Source organism: Pteropus medius, unplaced genomic scaffold, assembly GCF_902729225.1.
Source record: "Pteropus medius unplaced genomic scaffold, Ma_sr-lr_union100, whole genome shotgun sequence".
Lineage (NCBI taxonomy): Eukaryota > Metazoa > Chordata > Mammalia > Chiroptera > Pteropodidae > Pteropus > Pteropus medius.
Genome location: NW_024340849.1, coordinates 31,511,806 through 31,530,128, shown reverse-complemented (window position 1 = coordinate 31,530,128; position 18,323 = coordinate 31,511,806). Strand labels below are relative to the sequence as shown.

The 18,323-nt window shown below is 41.2% G+C and overlaps 1 protein-coding gene and 1 pseudogene across 2 annotated transcripts in view; one reads left to right on the top strand and one right to left on the bottom strand.

The window, feature by feature from the left end:
• Positions 1–8,105: 8,105 nt before the first annotated feature.
• GAREM1 (GRB2 associated regulator of MAPK1 subtype 1) overlaps positions 8,106–18,323 on the bottom strand; it is a 174,267-nt gene continuing 164,049 nt past the window's right edge. The window contains exons 5-6 of one of the 2 annotated variants that reach the window (XM_039843800.1): positions 14,784–14,950; positions 8,106–13,301 (exon numbers count right to left, since the gene is read on the bottom strand). In XM_039843800.1, coding sequence (XP_039699734.1) covers positions 12,404–13,301; positions 14,784–14,950 — 1,065 coding nt within the window. In that variant the 3' untranslated portion in view covers positions 8,106–12,403. The remainder of the gene's footprint in view (positions 13,302–14,783; positions 14,951–18,323) is intronic. The other variant, XM_039843803.1, reaches the window with a different exon arrangement.
• Positions 17,244–17,359, top strand: LOC120590876 (uncharacterized; annotated as a pseudogene).

Below are 18,323 nucleotides of genomic sequence, written 5' to 3'. Positions count from 1 at the left end.
TTAAAAAGGGCAGAGTTGGTGCCTTTACTCTTCATAGTCCCCAGCTTTCTTTCTACTTGGAAGTCAGAAAAAATGCTTGTAGGTACAAAATCTAAGTTATGATTGTGAAGATGAAAGTCACAAGTGAGAGCAGTGGAGCAGGGCAACTGAAGGACCCCGGTTCCTGGGTGGGCCTCCTTGAGAAGCTCTACGCGTCCTAAGTTGCCTTTTTGGGCTTCTCATTACTTGAGAAAAACAAACCTACTTGACTAAGTTGCTGTGTTTGGGTTTTAGTTCTCTGCAACCAGATGCAAGCTCAGCTGGTGGACTGTCTGAAATATAACACACCCAAGGCTGAAGCAGCATTCCCCTCCTACTCTGCTCCTCAGTTTCCTTTTTGTCCAGTTGCCCACTTAGGCGACCTGGTTGCCATCTTAATCCCTCTCCTTGACTCCCTGTAAACTGCGATCCTTGCTTCACTGCTGCTGATAAAGGCGCTCTGGGCACAGCCTTCTTCTCCGCAGCCCTGATTAGTGAAAGCCTCTAATGCCCCTGGCGAGTCAGTCACAGCAGCCTCTGACTTTGGGGAAATCCCAGGCTTGCCATGCTTGTGAAGACCACTGTGGATGGGGGGTGGGGCGGGGCGGGGATCCCCCGTTAGGGTTATCCCCTTGGTAGGTCCCTGTCCAGCTCATCTGCTGAGGGATGCTGCCTGGCTGAGCTCCCACTTCATCTTCCCAAGCAGGAGAGGGTCCAGTAGAGATTCTGTCTTGAGCACCATCATTGGTCATAAATTAATATTTTATTGTTCCTTCTCATTTCTAGAAGCCCCAGGAATATTATCATAATTTGAATCTTTTATTTCCCCTTTCCATATTGCATTAGGAGGGGACTGGTGGGAGTTTGAGAAATTCATAGGCAGGTGAGGCCACGAGAGGTTTCAGGCACATGGCTCCAAGATAAACACTAGCTGGCATGTTTGATCAATTACCAAGTCCCTTCGCTTTCCCTTCTAAACTCAGCATCCCCACTGATGCTACTCCATCCAAGCCCCCTTGGCCCTTTCATGACCTTCCAGGTGCTCTCCTCACACCCGCACCCAGCTTTGCTTTGTTTCAACCCATTTCCTGTCCTGCATTCCCAGTGATCTCATCCACTCATGTCGCTCCCCTGCTTCCAGTGATGAAGTTTCTCCATTGCTTTCAGGGTGGAGACCAGAATCCCTTGCCTGCTTTGCAATGATCTTCATGGAAAGGCCTTTTTCTACTACTTCATTTCTCACTAATATTGTTTACTCATTGCATTCCGGTCCTACTGAACAATTGTAAATGATTCTATGCTTTCATACATCTCCAGCACTTTGAAAATACTGTTTTCTTCCCTGAATATCCTTTACCTTCTCCCTCCTCTCATTCGTCTTCCTAATTTCTACTTATTCTCCAGGTTCCTGCTTAGATGCCATTTTCTTTCGAAAGTCTGCTCTGAGCTTCAAGACACAGCGAGGTTCTGCCCTTTGAGCTCCCAGACCACGTTGGACATATCTCCTCATAAGAGCGTGGACACTGAGACAGAAAGACTTGGGTTTGAATACCAGATCAGTCATTTACTAGCCATATGGTCTTGAAGAAGTTACCCTTTTAGACTCAGTTTCCTCATCTATAAAAATCAGTAGTAGCGATCTCTTACTGCTTTTATGTAAATTAAATGAAATAATGCATATGATTATTTCATTTAATTTTGTTCCAATGCATAAAACACAGTAGGCATTCAATAAATGTTCCAATGCATAAAACACAGTAGGCATTCAATAAATGATTTTATTAATGGGCTACCTGTCTGTAAACCATCAGCTTGTAGACAGAGAATGTATTTTATTCACGTGGAACAGCTTTAGCATGCCGATCTGCGCTGAAAACTTAATATATGCTCAAGAAGCACTTGCTGAATGAATGGTTGGGTAAAAAAGATATGTAAGTTATTCCCACCACTTCCTTCTTCCGCATTTCTTAAGGGGTTTAGTTCTACTTCAAGACAGAAATAAGTTTTACTTTGAACAAAGTGGTATATTAAATGCTTCACATATATCAACTCATTTAGTTTTTTTAATTAAACTTATTTAGGTTACATTGGTTAATAAAATTATATGGGTTTGAAGTGTACACTTCAATAATACATCATACGTATATTGCATTGTGTGTTCACCACCCAAAGCTAAGTTTCTTTCTGTCACTTTATATCTGACCCCGCTTTACCCTTATCTACCTCTCCCTCCCCCCTTTCCCTCTGGTAACCACTAAACTGTTGTCTGTGTCTATGAGTTTCTTGTTTGTTTGGCTCGTTCGTTTGCTGTTTTCAGTTATACATCCCACATATGTCACCTCATTTAATTTTCATAACCACTCTAAGAAGTAGTTGTCATTATTCTCATTTTACAGGTAAGAAAATGAGGCCACAGTCACACCAATAATCAGAAACAGGGGACTGGCTGACTCCAAAGGTGTTAAATGATTGTCACCAGAAAAAATAAACCCTCCCTCAGGATACATCCTGCCAAGGAGGACGGAAGCACATGCAAGCACATGCAAGAGTGCAGTCCTGCCTCCACGGGAGGTACTTCAGAGCTTCGCTGGGTACTTATGCAGCTGAGGGTGCAGTACAAAGAGGTCTGTGCTTCACTATTGGGCCTGTTTCCTCGTGGGTTTAGACTTTGAGTCTTTGAGAGAACGTTTGTCTGTAGCACATGTGTGTGTCCCTGCTGAACACCTGGGATTATCACTCACCTGATGGAGCAGCTGCACACAGAGGTTTTGTTGTAGTGCTGGGGAGAGGAAGGGACAGTGGAGGACAGAAAATACCCATATGCATATCTAAGGTGGTGCATGTGTGCAGGAGCAGCTGTCTAACCAGAGACCATGCCCAGGAGCTCCGCATGGTAATGACAAATAAGTGGCCCTGCGGCCATGGCCGGGCTGGTGCAGTGGCCAGGGTTGAGAATCAGAGAAAAACTGACTGTTGGTCAACCCAAGAGCAAATGAGATACACTTTCCCCTAAACATAGTGGGACCATCTCTTAGGGGCATGCCAGAGGGTCGGGGGCTGGCCGATAAAGATTTTATTGATACTGAAAGTAATTTCAAACCTGTCTGTAGCATTCACGTATCCAGTGGTGTAAAGGCAACTTTATACTGCTTAGGAATGCTGGTAGGCACTTGCCTCAAATTACTTTTATAAATGAACCCATACAACTGCACACCAGCTACCCTGCCTCCTTCCATCTGCCTATGAGATCAATCCACTCTCTCTAGTGTTGTTTGCCTGGCGGGTCTCTGGCTGTGAGTTAGAACACGTTTATGAAAACCAGGTTAGAGAATGTCTTAAAGCATCATAATGAGCTAACGGAGACGGAATGAGAGAGCAAAAGTAGAATTCAGGGAAATGTGGAATTTGGGCTAAGTCTGGGTAGAGCCTTAAGAAGTTCCAGGGAAAGAGGTGTGAGAAGAAGCCCAGAGCGGGAGAAGACAGAGCAGATGGAGTCCTTTACTTCACTGAACAATCAGACCTGCTGTGGTCAGCGAGGAGAGCACCTGAGCTGGGTCAGGAGATAAAAAAATGAGACGAGCCCCGTGGCGGGGTAACGCACAGCCTGGAACATGGGTGCTGCAATTGCTGAGGGCATGCTGGGTGTCCAGGTCTCCTCTTTAGCACCCACTGCCGACTTCTACTTTAGAATCATCCTACAGCAAAATCACACTGGGTAACAGTCAGGAAGGGACAAAGCCTGTGGGCGGAATATGAATGCTCTAGCAATGGCCAATATTGGCAACACGGTGAGGCAAAAAATAAGTCTCTCAAAGAAGACGGCAGGGGTTAAATAATAGCATGTCTTTCCCTTGAACGTTAATTCTGGTAAGACAGATCTAATAGTTAATTGAATAAGGAGAACATGTACTTTATTTTCCCATTTCATATTTCAAACTGTTCTTTTATAGTTAGTTATCTGTGGAAGATAAGTTAGTTATCTCAGTCTTCCAAATAACAAACTATCAATGATTAACTGATTCACAGATCTTGGTACTTTATAAGTTACTATAATAGTGCAATTTCCACAAGTTGACTTTTCCTTCCGCCAGCAGAAATAACGTCCACATCTATCATCCAGGATGATTAATATAGAGAAATCTTACTTCTCCAAATAGTGCCCCAGAAGACAGGTGTACACAGCACTGAACTCTTGGTGACAACTCAAGTGCTATTCTCATCATAGGAAAACTGAAAAGAAAATGAACAATCTCTAGGCTTGAGAAAGAATAAGATAAAAAATGACCCTATTCACAATTTATCTCCATTGAGGAATAGGTGAAATTTAAAAAATCGCAATAAAACTTACATACCATAAAATTAGGTAGACAATATAAGTTGCAAAATGAAGCAGAGAAGGAAGAACTGAGAACTGTTCAGTGTAGGAACAGGACCTTCAACTCTAGAGATCACCACACACAGGAGATCATCGCAGTGTGCAAGGGTCTTTAAAATCCTGCCCAGGATGCAGATTTTGAGACCAAATGGGTTCATGAGTGATCCTGATAGATCCTCAAGGATAGGTCAGTCAGATCATCTCTCATGACTGCATTTGCTTCCAAACTAAAACAATCATTTACATTGTTAGACTTTTTCAACTTTAGATGGGGGCAAAAAGGATGTATATGCCGAACTGGCATAATTCTACAGTTTTCACACAGGCAATAAACCAAAAAGTGGGGCACCATAAAAAGAAACATGAAACCAGGAGAGCTGGCCATTTTACAATATGAAGGACAGTGTTTCTGTGACCTATGGTCCACTCAGAACAATTCCATTCTTCCATAACCCTTATTCACCAATCACTGAAATGTGACAAAAACCGGTAAGCACAGTTATATGAAAATTTTAATTGGCAACTATACTCTTTCAAGATAGCACTTAACCCAAAACTGAAAGCATTGGTAGTTTACTATATTTGTAACACCAGTCACTTCCTTAAAAGTTCAATTGAAATAACTTTGTCAATAACTGTGCTACTGAGAATAGTAAAGAGCATAGAGAATATATTCATAAAAAAACCCTTAAGTTTGACATTCTCTTTGTTAGAACTTTTCTTTGTTCTTTCTTTCAGGATCAGTTAGGTAGGTTCGTGGCTCGTTTGTTAAGGTGAAGGAGTACTGAAGGAGATGTGCTTTCTCAGCCCTTACTTGGAACCAGCTTTCGTGTAATGATACTTGACAGATTTGTTTCTGGCTGAGGGTTTTGTTGCTCAACACTAACCAATGAAATTTTAAGAAATGAAGTTCAACTTTTTTTATTCAAGAGCTTCTGATTTGCACTTTTCAGTTTCAAAATTCCAGAGACTCAGAACCGAGAAAGGGAAAGGCATCTGAGAGGCTGATTTTGCACTTCCCTTTTCCCCAGGGACAGACGGCTTGAAAAAACTCTGTGGGCCTCACTTTCACATTCCTTACCTTTTTTGAGCCACTTCTTTCTGTTTGTCGGTTTCCATATCTTCAGGATTCTAATGCCTTTGACTAAGGAAAGTGGAAAAGTGACTGATGGGAAGATAGAGACCACCAGTATGTTTGGACTTAAAATTTTACTCTGCACTAATCCTTGGCTCACCATTGTACTCCTTCAGAGGTGGGTAGTCATTAGCTGGGTGGAAAAGCCCGACACCATGTGGTCATGTTTGGTACTACAGCTGCTTCTCTACCTATGAGACCCAGTTTGTAAACTTTTTCTAGGGACTACCCTGGATATAGCGGGAAGAAACGTGAGTGTGCTCTGTGTAAAATTTTTTTTTCTTTTGCATTTTTAAAAATCTTATACCTATCTCATTTATATCTACTCTGAGTCATCTCTTTTGATCAAAAAGCAGGAGATATGCTCAGAGCTTCCATTTTATAAGCAGGAAAAGTTTCTCTTGATTTCCAGCTAGCATTGGCTGGGGAGCATCAGTTCATGATCATCTCCTATTTTTAGCCTTGGAAGAAAGAAGTTAGAGAAACAGGGTAGGGCATTCCACGAGTTAAAAAAAAAAACATTAAACATTATTTTAAAAAGTTAAAAGTTGAGAAAATTGGGAGACAGTGTTGTAATGGAGTGAGTACAAAACAGGGAACCAGGAGGTTGTATTTCCAGCTCTCTTTCTGTCACAAACTATGTGTGGTCTGGGAGAAGTCATTTTCCCTCAGTGATTTCATTCCTATAAAGTTAAAAGGTTGGACCAGGTCATTGCATAGTTCCCTTTGGCTCTAAACTTCTGCGATCTGTCCTCTGATGGTATTTCTTATGCCCTGCACAATGTCTCCTGGACAGTTGTGCTTCTGAGCACACAGAACTGTTTTTTATCTTCACTCATCACTGCCTCTGGTCCTGAGATCACTCTTAGCTTAGGTCATCCAACCTTATCCACTGCTTTTCAATTGCATGTGTCTTTTAGAGCCAAGTTTTGTCAATCTATGAGAACGCACTGATCTTTTTTAGTTCACTGTGTATCCATTAAAAAATTGAAGTCATTGGCTTAATTAAACCATTAGAAGAAAAATTTATTCATTGGCAAATGATGCCAACTCCATCTGAGACCGCTAAACAAGTTTGTATCTTGCTCTTTTATTCTACTCAGAAATTTTATGATGCATACAATTTTCATTTATGTCATTCTTTTGACTTCACTTCACTGTTATCATAAGGCTGCAGAATCTTGATCTTGATAGTACAAAGACTGGCTGCCATCAGGAATGTGATGGCGTTTGTGCTGTCACATTCGATAAAACCTCAAGTCACGTCTACTTTTGAAGATACACAATAAGACATAAACCCTGAAATCAAAGAGCTTACAGCTTATAAGGGGTTAGAGACATGCATGAAAAGCTATGTCAGCACAGAAGAGTGTAATCAAATCAGTTTGGGAGATGATACTTGGTAAATTCTGAAGGATGTGTCCGAGTTAAGCAAGAAGGGCTGAGTGGGGGAGGGGGTTCTTAAGGGACAATTCATTCAGTGAAATAAGAATTTCCCCAGCACTTACTCATTCTTTTTCATGGTTCGGCTTTCTTTAAACTCAGATGTGTAGGATTTGGAGGATATTTCATGATAGCTCAAATTATTTCTAAACTTAACTTTACTTGGCAATATCCAATTTGGGGGAGTCCAATGTTCTAGCATTTAACTGATGTAAGTCCTCCTAAGACCCTGAGGTAGATCCTTGGACATTTTAGCCACAGCCCACATCAATCCTGTAGTTTCCTCCAGTGCACATCGCTGTAGTCCAGGAAAGTGTTCACCTGTGGATTTTGTCATAGGTTTTATCTTTGTGAAATTGGACAGAAGGGTTGGAGGCTTAAGTATAAGATAAAATAAATTATTTTCTTTTGGGGAGGGGTGCATTGTCTACTATAAAAAACAGAAGGACTTTTTGTTGAGCAAGAAGCTGGGGAGGTCTCAATGAGGCTGAAGACATCTGATCTCATTGTCCTACTAGACCTTCAACCCTACTCTGAAGAACCTCAAAAAAATGGTTTGATGAAAAAAAAAAGGGGGAAAGATTTATGGCACAAAGTGTTAGGAAGCTATTGCATGCTATTTGGCATACGAGAAAAGCTCTCTTAACCAACTTCTACTTGCCATTTGCTAACTTTTCTGTTAACATTACCGGTGGATGCCACAGCGAAATGCTCATGATTTTCTGTAGCACCCTCAACCATATCTGCTTACTGTTTATGCTGTTATTATATAACTTAAATCAGAGACATGATAACACCAAAGAAATAAGAATGTGTGCTATCTTTCTCTTCCCCACACAAACATGTACACTTTTTTTTTTTAAAAGAGTCACCAGTTCATCTATATTTGTCTTTTCTTCTAACTCCTGACCACACAGGGACTGAATTCTTTTTGACTGCCATCACGTCGCCTGGTTTCCAGCTTCTTCTTTGTACAACAACCATTGTTTTCAATCTCTTGTTAACACAGAAAGCGCTTGCAATGTTATGAACCCCTTCAGACAAGTTCCCTTCTCCTTCATGAAAACGGGGAAGAGAAGTTCTAGAAAACTATGCACTAGATCTGACTCACTGAGGAACAACTGCAAGAAGAGCAACTTTTAAAATTTCTTTATTTATAGACATTTCAGAACCATTTAAATCAACAATGAATTATTTTAGACATAACACCATGTTTATCTTGAGGTACACATTGGGCCCATTAGATAACGCTCTGGAAAGTAATGCGACTGTGAACTGGCAGTTAACCTCAGTTTTCCAAGCAAAGAAACAGTCAAATGGTTATAAAATTCTCTGAAAAGAATATACCATTTCCATTTAAGGAAAACTCCCCCAATTTTTAACTAACTGGGTTTAATTTTTAGGCTTATCTTAAACAATATATTAAATGAAACAAATGAAAATGGGAGAGGAGGTTTATAGCTAAGAAATTATCTGAGCCCTACTATATGAGATTGTAAACAAAGGAAATTTGTAATCTGATAAGCTCATTACAAAAATCATAGCCTAAAAATTAGACAGAGCAGCAAAATTACAGAAGATATTTCTATGTAGTTTTAACTGAAATCACGTTTACCTCTTGTTTCTGGCTTTCACAATTAGACACATTTTAAAACACCAAGGTTTAGACTAAACGATGCAATTTGACAAGAAGCGGCCATAAGAATCCCACAATATTACAGCCTCACACTCTAAAAGTCCTACTTTCCATCATTTGCACTCTGGGCATTTTGTTTTTTTTTTTTTTTGCCCTACAGCCTGATGCCTTTATATTACTAGAAAAATGTGGGAATTGATATAATAGACATGATTTCTGACAGTCTCATGTGTCCGATAACAGATTTAACTGGACAAAGGTGAAATTTTCTTTAAACAGTTCACAAGGTTCTTTGGAGAACTGTTTTGTTTTCCAGTTTGTTATTCAAAATGTGAGTCTTATTCTCTAGGCATGATGAATACTAACTGGTTATGCAAAGTGTTTGGGAAATGAAGGATCCCTTCTCCATCCACACCCACCTCCGAGCTGTATGGGTGATGTACAGGCCGTTCTGGAATGTGAGCAGAGGGTGTTTATGGATGTGTCTGAAAACAGTGGGAATGGACTATCATAATATTTTCCCATAGATTGTCACTTTATTTCTACATGAGATAAGAATAAATACTGCAGTTTAGTTGAATGGGCAGTTTGCTCCAACTTCATAAACTTGAATAGTATATGTGGGTGGAAAGAGTATAAATGTAAATTTCAGTTCATAAAGTCGAGCAGCTCAACTTAAAGGAGAGAGAACATGCAGGTGTTTACAAGATTCTGGAAAGGAACTGTTCTGTGGGTTTTGGAGCCCTCCCTCCCAACAGAAGCCATTTTACATTTTAGCTGCTTGGTTTGGTTTATTGCTGATTTTCTTTTCTGTTGGGGCCATGATGATTTTAACCATGAATTTAAGGACCACCCAAAAGGGTCCTATTAGGACAGACACCCCGTAGTCACTGTAGCGACTGTAGGAAACTGGCCAGAAGATGCGCTCAGTCTTGATCTGGTTGGCTGGAAAGGTTCTGCTTGTGGGGATCTCTATACATCATTTTTCACTACAAAATCACAGCTCTCAAAAGAGAATGGCTGTTTCCTTCCTCCCCTTGCTCTGCGTTTTTTGTCATGATTCTCTCTAGCTACGCATGCCTTGTCTAGTCAGGGTGCCAAGGTCCTTTACAAACAAGTGTTCAGCTCAAGAATGGCAATTACACTTATTTGCAACTTTAGAGATGTTAGAAGATACTTACTACGATTTAAAAAATTGTAAAAGAGTACACCAGCCAGCGGGAGTCAGGGGTGATTTCTACCTCCGACATAGTCCAAGTTTTAATGGTATTGTGTTTGTTTTATACCCCTTCAATAGAGGCTGCCACTTCTTCCATCTGTAAGTTCTTGAAAGATAGGGCACAATTAACTCTCCATACATCCAACTGCCCAGGGGATTTCACATCTCTCTTACCCACACATACACAGTCTCAGCAATTATAATTTTAAATATAAGGCAGGAGCTGTGTCCCCTTTTCATCACTGTCCAGTCATACCAGCACAGTGCCTGGCATACAAAAGATGCTCAATAAATTTTGAAAACATGAATCCAAGGCCATAGTCCCTGCCTTCAAGGAGTCTCTATACTGACTTCAACATCCACTCAACATACATGTGCTAAGACAAAAAACAGTAATGATTTCGTGTAAAGTTTTTTCAAAAAAAAAAAAAAAGGTAAAAGGAATTAGTCGTTTACAGGGGGCAACCTTCAGATAAACCCAAACCCACCCTGTTCCTCCCTCCTGCACTCGAGAACTGTGTTCAAGGGCCATTGAAAAATGGATTCAGCAAGAAAGTGTGCAGCTTTTCAATCATGTCCTGTCTGTTTTTATTTAATGGAAAGTCCTGGGAGGTTAGTGTTACTCAGCGAGTCGCCCCTCACACAGAAGGGTATTTTCTAAACATGGAAGTAACCGAGGGCTTCCTGTCATGTACGTGCAGCACTGAAAACGTCTATAGATTTGACGGCTACTCCTGAAGAGATGTTTCAGTTTGATGAATTTTACGGGGTACTCTTTATGGGATACTTTTTGCTTAGAGTATAGAATTCACATTTTGGGAGACATGTTGGGGGAAAAATGCTGCTTTTTTTTTTTTTTTTTAAAGGAGATTTAAGATGGAAAATGAGGAGAGATATCAATTCATCACCTCAATTCTAAACCATGAGATGGATGAAAAATATCATTAATACTAAGAAACAAAGCCATATTGAACAGGTTTGCAAAAGTAGACAGGTGGGTCTTGTCTTTATATTTGTTAATTTATTTCAGTGAGCAGGAAGGGCAGAAGATAAGATATAAGCCAATCCTGCAAGTCATGCTGACACCTGGTTGGCTGCCCTCAGTCACAGACTGTCTGTACATCCAGAAACTGGGGACAGACTCCGGGGAAAGGCAGGGCTATGGGTGATGGCTTGCTTGGAAAACTAAAACTTTTTAAAGAATTATATTCCTTCAAAAAGTCAAGAATGATGACAAGGCCATTATACTTTGGAATACTTAATCATGTTTGGCAAAAATTCTCGAATAATGTTCTGAAATTCCTGGAATAAAAGTATGGTAATAATGTATCTTCTCTGGAAGAGAGAAAGAAGAGGTTTATGAACTAAACAAAGTATTCTTATCGATACTGTAAAAATTACTCAACGGATGTAGCCCATGTAATAACCGAAGACGGTATGTCTGATTTCTGAGCTCTCCTAAACACAAAGCAAGCTGAGAACACCTAACACACTCTGAGCAACACTCTTCAGTCCTCACGTGATCAGATACCAGGAGAACTGACCCTCAAACCCAAGAAGAATGACCATTTGACAGAAATGGTCATTTCCCCAGACAGCGACGCAGGAGTATTATATGCAAAACATAACCCCATGATGGGCTTAAAATTAAATTTAATTCTTTAATACAGCCTCTCTACTGATTTCTTCCAAGTTTGCAGTGATGAAGCCCTAATAAGCCTGAGCTTCGAGGGGCAGGGCTCTGAGAACCTTTGCGTTATTTTGTCTACTAGAGAGTCAACTTAGTTAATGGCCCCAAACCTCAGTAGATATTTGAAGGTGAAGAGATGTTATCTAAAATACCAGTCTCGAAATGATATTTAAAACATATACATTTGTATTGTGTTTACATATACATATATGTATCTATTGTTTTTTTTTTTTCCTCTGCTCAATAAAATTAGCAGCAGTTACAGATAAATTACTGTGGTCATGATTTGAATTTTTCAAAGGACATCATATATCATCTATCAACACATGACTTTTGGAAAATGCCTTTTGATAAAAAGATCCCCGCCAAGCATATAACATTAAAGTGTCATTTCATATTACTAACATTGTCAGGCACAAGAATAAAACAATTAGCGTTGAGCAATTCAAACAACAGAGCACAGAATAGAGTTAATTGTTTAAAGACAATTCCCCCAAAGGAAGAAATTGTTGTTCAAAAGTGGTTTTTTTTTTCTTTTTTTTTAAGATTCTTTCGGCTTTGGCTATTTTGTAATAAATACCATACCTTCTCGCATAAACCCGCTTGGGTAAGAATTAGTTTTCTGAACATGCCTTTTGTCTTTTAGCAGCTGTTGAGTGTTGAGTGATGTACAAGGCGCACCTCTAAGTGTTCTGTACAGCATTTTTATTGATGTACAAAATAGCCTGTTCACCATTCAAAAACGTAATCTGCATAGTAAGAGTTTCTCTTATCCTTATGTACAGAGAAGGTTTTTAGTGCAAAAAAAACATGAAATTGTGTCCCAGCCCGTCCCCTCTAGCACACAAATTTATTAGTTTTGTTCAATGCTAGCTGGGGTTTTTTGGCTATATTTTGGGCCTCCAGCCATTAATGAATTGCATGATTTTCTTCACCTGCAGTTTGCTTAATTTGAAATCCTCTGAAAGGATTTCTTCCGTTAGTTGAACAAGCAAATTCCCATCAATCTTTTCGGTAACAAAGAATGATATGACATCTTCAGACAAACCAATAAACCGTAACGACTTGGACACTTCTTCTATAGAGAGTCCCGACAGGTCAGCAGGGGGCTGCCACGGGGAGCCATCGCCGCAGGACCTAGGGGCCAGCTGGAGGTGGAGCGGAGATGAGAAAGGGTAAGAGACTGAGAAGATGTCCTGCATGCCCTTTTTAACAAAATACTGGTCCTCAGAGAGGTCCGATGACCCAGACTTGGGGTCTTCCTCAGCACCATCGATTTTCAGAGGCAAAGGCGATGTTTCGGACGCGGCTTTCTCTTCCACTGGTTTCGGGGCCCTGGGGGGTAAGGCAGGGCATGAAATACTCTGCTTTGTCGTGCCAGCTCTAAGAGTTTTCTCATCTGTGCTCTCGAGAGAGTAGCTGGCTGACTTGGGACAACCAGAAACGCTGCTACTGAATTCTGCAGTGACTGAGCTGCTGGGACTGGCCGAGAGCTCACAGCTTTCAAAATCAAAAGGTGCTGGGCAGTTTCTCTTTGGTGTGCCCGGTGTCTTTTGTCTAGGATAACTGTAACTCCGGCTTGGATCCAGCAGGAAGTCACTTCTGGTCTGGCTCTCTGATGCCCCCGAATAATGGTTAGGCCACGAGAGCCTGGAGGAGAGCACTTCAGCAGAAGGACTTCCAAAGGGGGACTTCAGGTCCACAGAATCGGTTTTCACTCGGGTACATGGATAGCAGGAAACAGGTGCACTTTCAGAAGGACTTGTGTCGCTTTTAGTAACGCTGCTTAAAAGCAAATACACAGAAAGGGAGATTAGTTAAAAAAAAAAAGGTCAAAGCTCAAGCCTTTCCTTAGCCCACGGATGTTACTTCTGAGTAGAAAAATGTAGTTAAGAAAATACGTATCTCTTATCACGAATTCAATAAAGTACCTGCTAACTTCATTGAATTTTTAAGAAAGACTCTAAATTACTAAAATATACATTGATAATTATGGATAGGAACATAATAAGTTAAAATACTACAGTGGAGGTGTCAAATATATAATTTTTAAAAAACTAACATAAAAATCATTGTTAGTGGGTATTTAGATCTTTATGATGAGAAAAAATTTCAAGCCATGTTCAGTCTTATCACCAACAGGTGCTATGATTGATTAGTGACGTCCGCAGCGGGCAAGGGTAGAGGGAGAGGGCAATAAATGGGCGCCTCATGCTTGCCATCCCTGTGCCACAGTGACATCAGTATGTCACCACCACCTATGACTCTACTTCCATCCAAAAGTCTGATGTAGGAAGAAATGTTTCAAATAAAATGCTTATGCTTGCCTTGGTTTCTGTACAATTGAGTCACATTAGCATAAGGATTTAAATGTCTGGAGAACAAAAATTACCTGCAAAGCCTAGCTATACTTTAAACTGCAGAGATCACAGGGAGAGGAGTACAAGTACATTCAGCTCTGGGCCCTAGTTTAAGAGTGACAGTGACGCCAGAGTGTGCTCAGAGGTGGGTGAACAAGCTGATAAGGGATTAGGAAGCGATGTCAGGGGAAACAGCTGATGAAACCAAGGCTGTCTCTTTTGGAGAAGAGAGGACTTACATCACAGCTGACTTCACATTTTCACAGGCTGACAAAGAGAAGTGAGATGTACCTATATTTAATTTTCTAGACAAAGGAAATAGCTGAAAGGTACGTGGAGACAGATTTCAACTCGACATAATAAAAGATTCCTAAAAACAAGTGATTGGCTTTTGCCAACAATGGAATGAGCTGCACTGCAAAAGAATGAGCTCACAGCACTGGAAAGATCCAGAAAGAAGTGAATGAGTGCCTGACAGCAATGGTCAAGAAAGGATTCCTGTACTGGGCGGAAATTCAGAGGAGAGAGCCAATAGGATCTTTTCAATTCTAAGTCCCTGGTGAAGGCGCTGTCTGTTTGCTTCTGTTGAAGTCAAAGTGGGAAGAACCGGATGCTGGTTTGTGAGAACCGATGGAAGTCCACAGGTTGCTTCTAAGATAATCCAGTTGGCCTTTATCACTGATTTTCTCAAAGATTCTGTGCTATCATCTCTTCCTAGGACACTGGCTTTTTCATTCTAGGTCAAAACCAATGGGGGTCCCATCATGCTCTTCCAGTAAAACCACAAAGAACATTTTCTCTCCCACCATCTGCCTAGGTTATGGCTACCCTGAGACTGTTCTCAAGAACCCATGACCTGGCTGATGAGAAGAACTGTGTTGAGGTGGGCCCTGGCATAAAGACTTACATGTCGTGCAGCCCTGATGAATAGTAGGACAAGGTGGGGCTGGGAGAGCGAGTCTGCTGCCGCGCTGGCTTGACTGAGCGAGGAGGGATGGAGGGGCTGGTGGACAAAGGCTTTGCGCTTCGGGGTGGAACAGGTGGGGCGTTCAGGAGCCGGCACTCTTCCCTGACCTGGCGCAGAAAAGAACACTCTGGGTTAGCAACAGACTGACAATGCCACCAGGGGCCAGCCCCATCCTGTAGGGAAGAGTAGCTACTCTTAAACAGTAACAGCAGGGGTGTCAGGAAGGGAGAGAGAGGTGAGCGGAGCAAACAAGAGTAAAGGGAAACACGGAGGGTACCAGAGATAAGATTGACACCTGTCACATACTTGCTGAGAGAGCCTGAATTTAAAAGAAACTGCTTGGCAAGTGCCAGCTGTTGCTGAAATACAGCAAATAATGTGAAATACAACAAGTGAAAAGACCAGTGATGTGAGGACGTAGAAAACAAGAGCATTAAAAAAATAAGGGCATAAGGCAATCGTGATCTTAGTAGGGAATTAAATTCTAGTCAGTTGTATTTATTCACTGTTCAACTGTAATTCAATCTGATCCAAACCTTAGGGCATGTGGACCTTCTCCAGGGGCAAAGCTCCTTCTGAAGTTATGCTCAGGGCTTCTCACATGTAAATCTGCATGTGAGTCACCTTGGGATCTTGTTAACATGCAGATTCTGATCCAGTAGACCTGAGGTGAGGCCTGAGACTCTGCATTTCCAACAAGCTCTCCGGAAATATTGACGCTGCTGGAGCATGGACCACACTTTGAGAAGCAAGGCTATACATGGGGTGATTGAGGCAGCTCTCCAAATCCCCCAAATGGTGCTTTTAAAAGAGACAAACTCTCTCATCCTCCCTTCATCTGCACATCAGAGAAGATCTAGGTGACCTGTGATGTCCTCGGGACGTCTGCCTTGCCATCACGCCAGTTTGTTTTCCATTCACTGCAGGGTTTCAGAACACGATTCTTTTTAATAAAATGGACATTTTAATGTACTTCTCTGTGTCAGACAGCAGGGGGCAGTTTCTGCTAGTCTACTCTAGATTACACAGGTGAAAATAGAGCCAATTCTGCCTTTGTCAAAAACACCTCTGCCTGCTTTTGGGTTGTATCACCACCAATTTCTTCACCTTTGCCTTCAAATCCTTTCTGTTCCAGCAGCTCTGGAGTGATACAGACGATGAGACAGCCAACTCCCACGAGCTTTGGTACTGAGTTTGCTTAAGACCAAATGAAATGAGTTTACGTTACACCTTCTCCTACCTACACTGCACATCACTCTCTAACTGGCTTCCCAGGCCTGATTCACAGGCCAGAGAAAATCAGGAGGTAAGAGAAGTCACGTGACCAGGGTGACCTGGCAAACCTGAATTCTAAGTGAAATGGAAGGAATTTTTAAAATTTCAGCTGTTGGATTTTGTCCTGGGGCTGGGGACCACTGTTCCCGTCTGGAGGAGCTTTTTAGGCTAAAGCAAAATAATCAGAGCAGCAGATTTTCTTCAACAGCTGCTGGAAATCTCCCTTTGAGCTTTTAAAAAAGTGGTGGAGGTGGATGCAGAAAGAAAATCTAGGAAGAAACAAGGTTTGGATAAGCAAGAGAGATGATGGTTCGGCTGGCCCATGGAGTCTCTTGTACCACTTTGGGGACCTTTTAAGAGTCTGAGAACCACTTAGGACATGGCAAAGCTCTCCCTGGCTTGTAGAAATATATACCGGTTACAAAATGAGAAACCAATATATTGTGTCATCTGGCATCTGCCTTGTTAGTGAATTGTACAGTAGCCAATTGTGTTTCTTTTCTTTCTCAGAGAATGTCTACGGAGTCTAGGATGGATAGGTATAACTTTATGGTAGGTATGCTTGGTTCTGTTTATGCTTACAGTAATACAAATCATGGAAAATGTGAAAAGATGAGGAGTCGCTCAGTTAATTTTTTTCATTTTTAAAATAAACACTTAGTCACTCCTATTGGGTTAGAGAGGAACATTAGGAAAACGTGGTTAATGTTGAATTTGATTTAGAATTTTCTAAATTTTGGAATTAGTCATTTGGACATTTCATTAGAGACCGCTTACTTGGATGTCAATTATAATATGCTGAGATGTCAATTACAATGTGTATTTTAATTTAATCAGTTGACCTAGGTCTTAGGACACAGAAAAGCCACCTGTAGTTGAATGTGACCTATGGGAAGTCCTCGCTTCCTATTCTTATAACCAGCCCCAGGCACTCAAGGTCATGGTTCTGCCACCTCCTTCCACAGCTGGGGTCTCTAAAGAGCTTTCCAATAGGAGATGGGAGGCAGGGAGGGCTGTAGTGAAAAGAAGTATTTATAGGACGTGGTTCCATAATGTAGCAGTTAGCACGTCTGCTTTACACGCAGAAGATCCTGGGTCTGTGCCCCAGTGAAGCCATGGTCCATGGTCTACGGTCATGCCACCCTGAACAAGCCCGATGTCTGATCTTGGAAGCTAAGCAGGGTCAGGCCTGGTTAGTACTTGGATGGGAGACCACCTAGGAAGACCAGGTACTGGAGGCATAAATAATATTAATAAATAATTTTTTAAAAAGTATTTATAGGCCATAAGGCCCTTAGAAGTGAGCTATGATGAACTGGGAGCATTTACAGTTAAACTCCAAACAGGATTTAACATATAGAAAGGTTTTGGGGTGGCCACGCTCCTGAAAGGAGTTAAAGAACAAATGTGTATGTGAGAAAGGGTGTGTATGTGTGTGATTCTTACTCTTAGAAGGTGGGATACGGTCAGTAAAGAGACACTAATACAAGGTCAGAGAAAGACTTTCTTCTATTGTGATGACAAGGCAATTTGAGCATAATCATGTGAGTTCAAACGGAAAGAACTAGGTTTGTTTGAAACCCAATTTGGAGAAAGGGTCATTAAAAACAAAATAAAAGAGAACAAAAAATGACTTTAAAGGGCCCCATCCATGATAAAAATTCAGATGTAACTTTGTCGTGGCACAAAACAAGTGTCGTGTGGTCTATCAAGCCAGTGCGTGAGGGCAGCCGCCGTGGGTGGGCACAGCCGAGGATCCTGCAAACACATCTCCATGTGCTACTTTCAACTTGCTGCTGCATGCGGTCCCTCAAAGGAAGTCATATTTCACTGCATCTTATGGGGGAAAAAAGTATATGCTTTGGTGGAATGAATATATTTTAGGATTCAGAAGTTACAAATAGTGAAGATTTATTGTACTATCTTACTTCCTATCTCTCACACCCTTATAACAGTAAACATTCATTTTTTTTTTGCTTCTTGATTTGATTCAACATGGGACATTTATATCCAACAGGCTGTGCTTGAAATGAATTTTATCTGACAATAAAAGGCAATTTACAAGACTAGATGGCCAATCACCCTATTTCCAGTTTTTCCTCATATTCAATTTCACTTTTAAATGCTACGTTTTCAGCACATTCCTTCTAAAAGTCTCAGCATGTGGCTTTCATCATGTTACTACTTCCCATCTCCAGTGGCCCT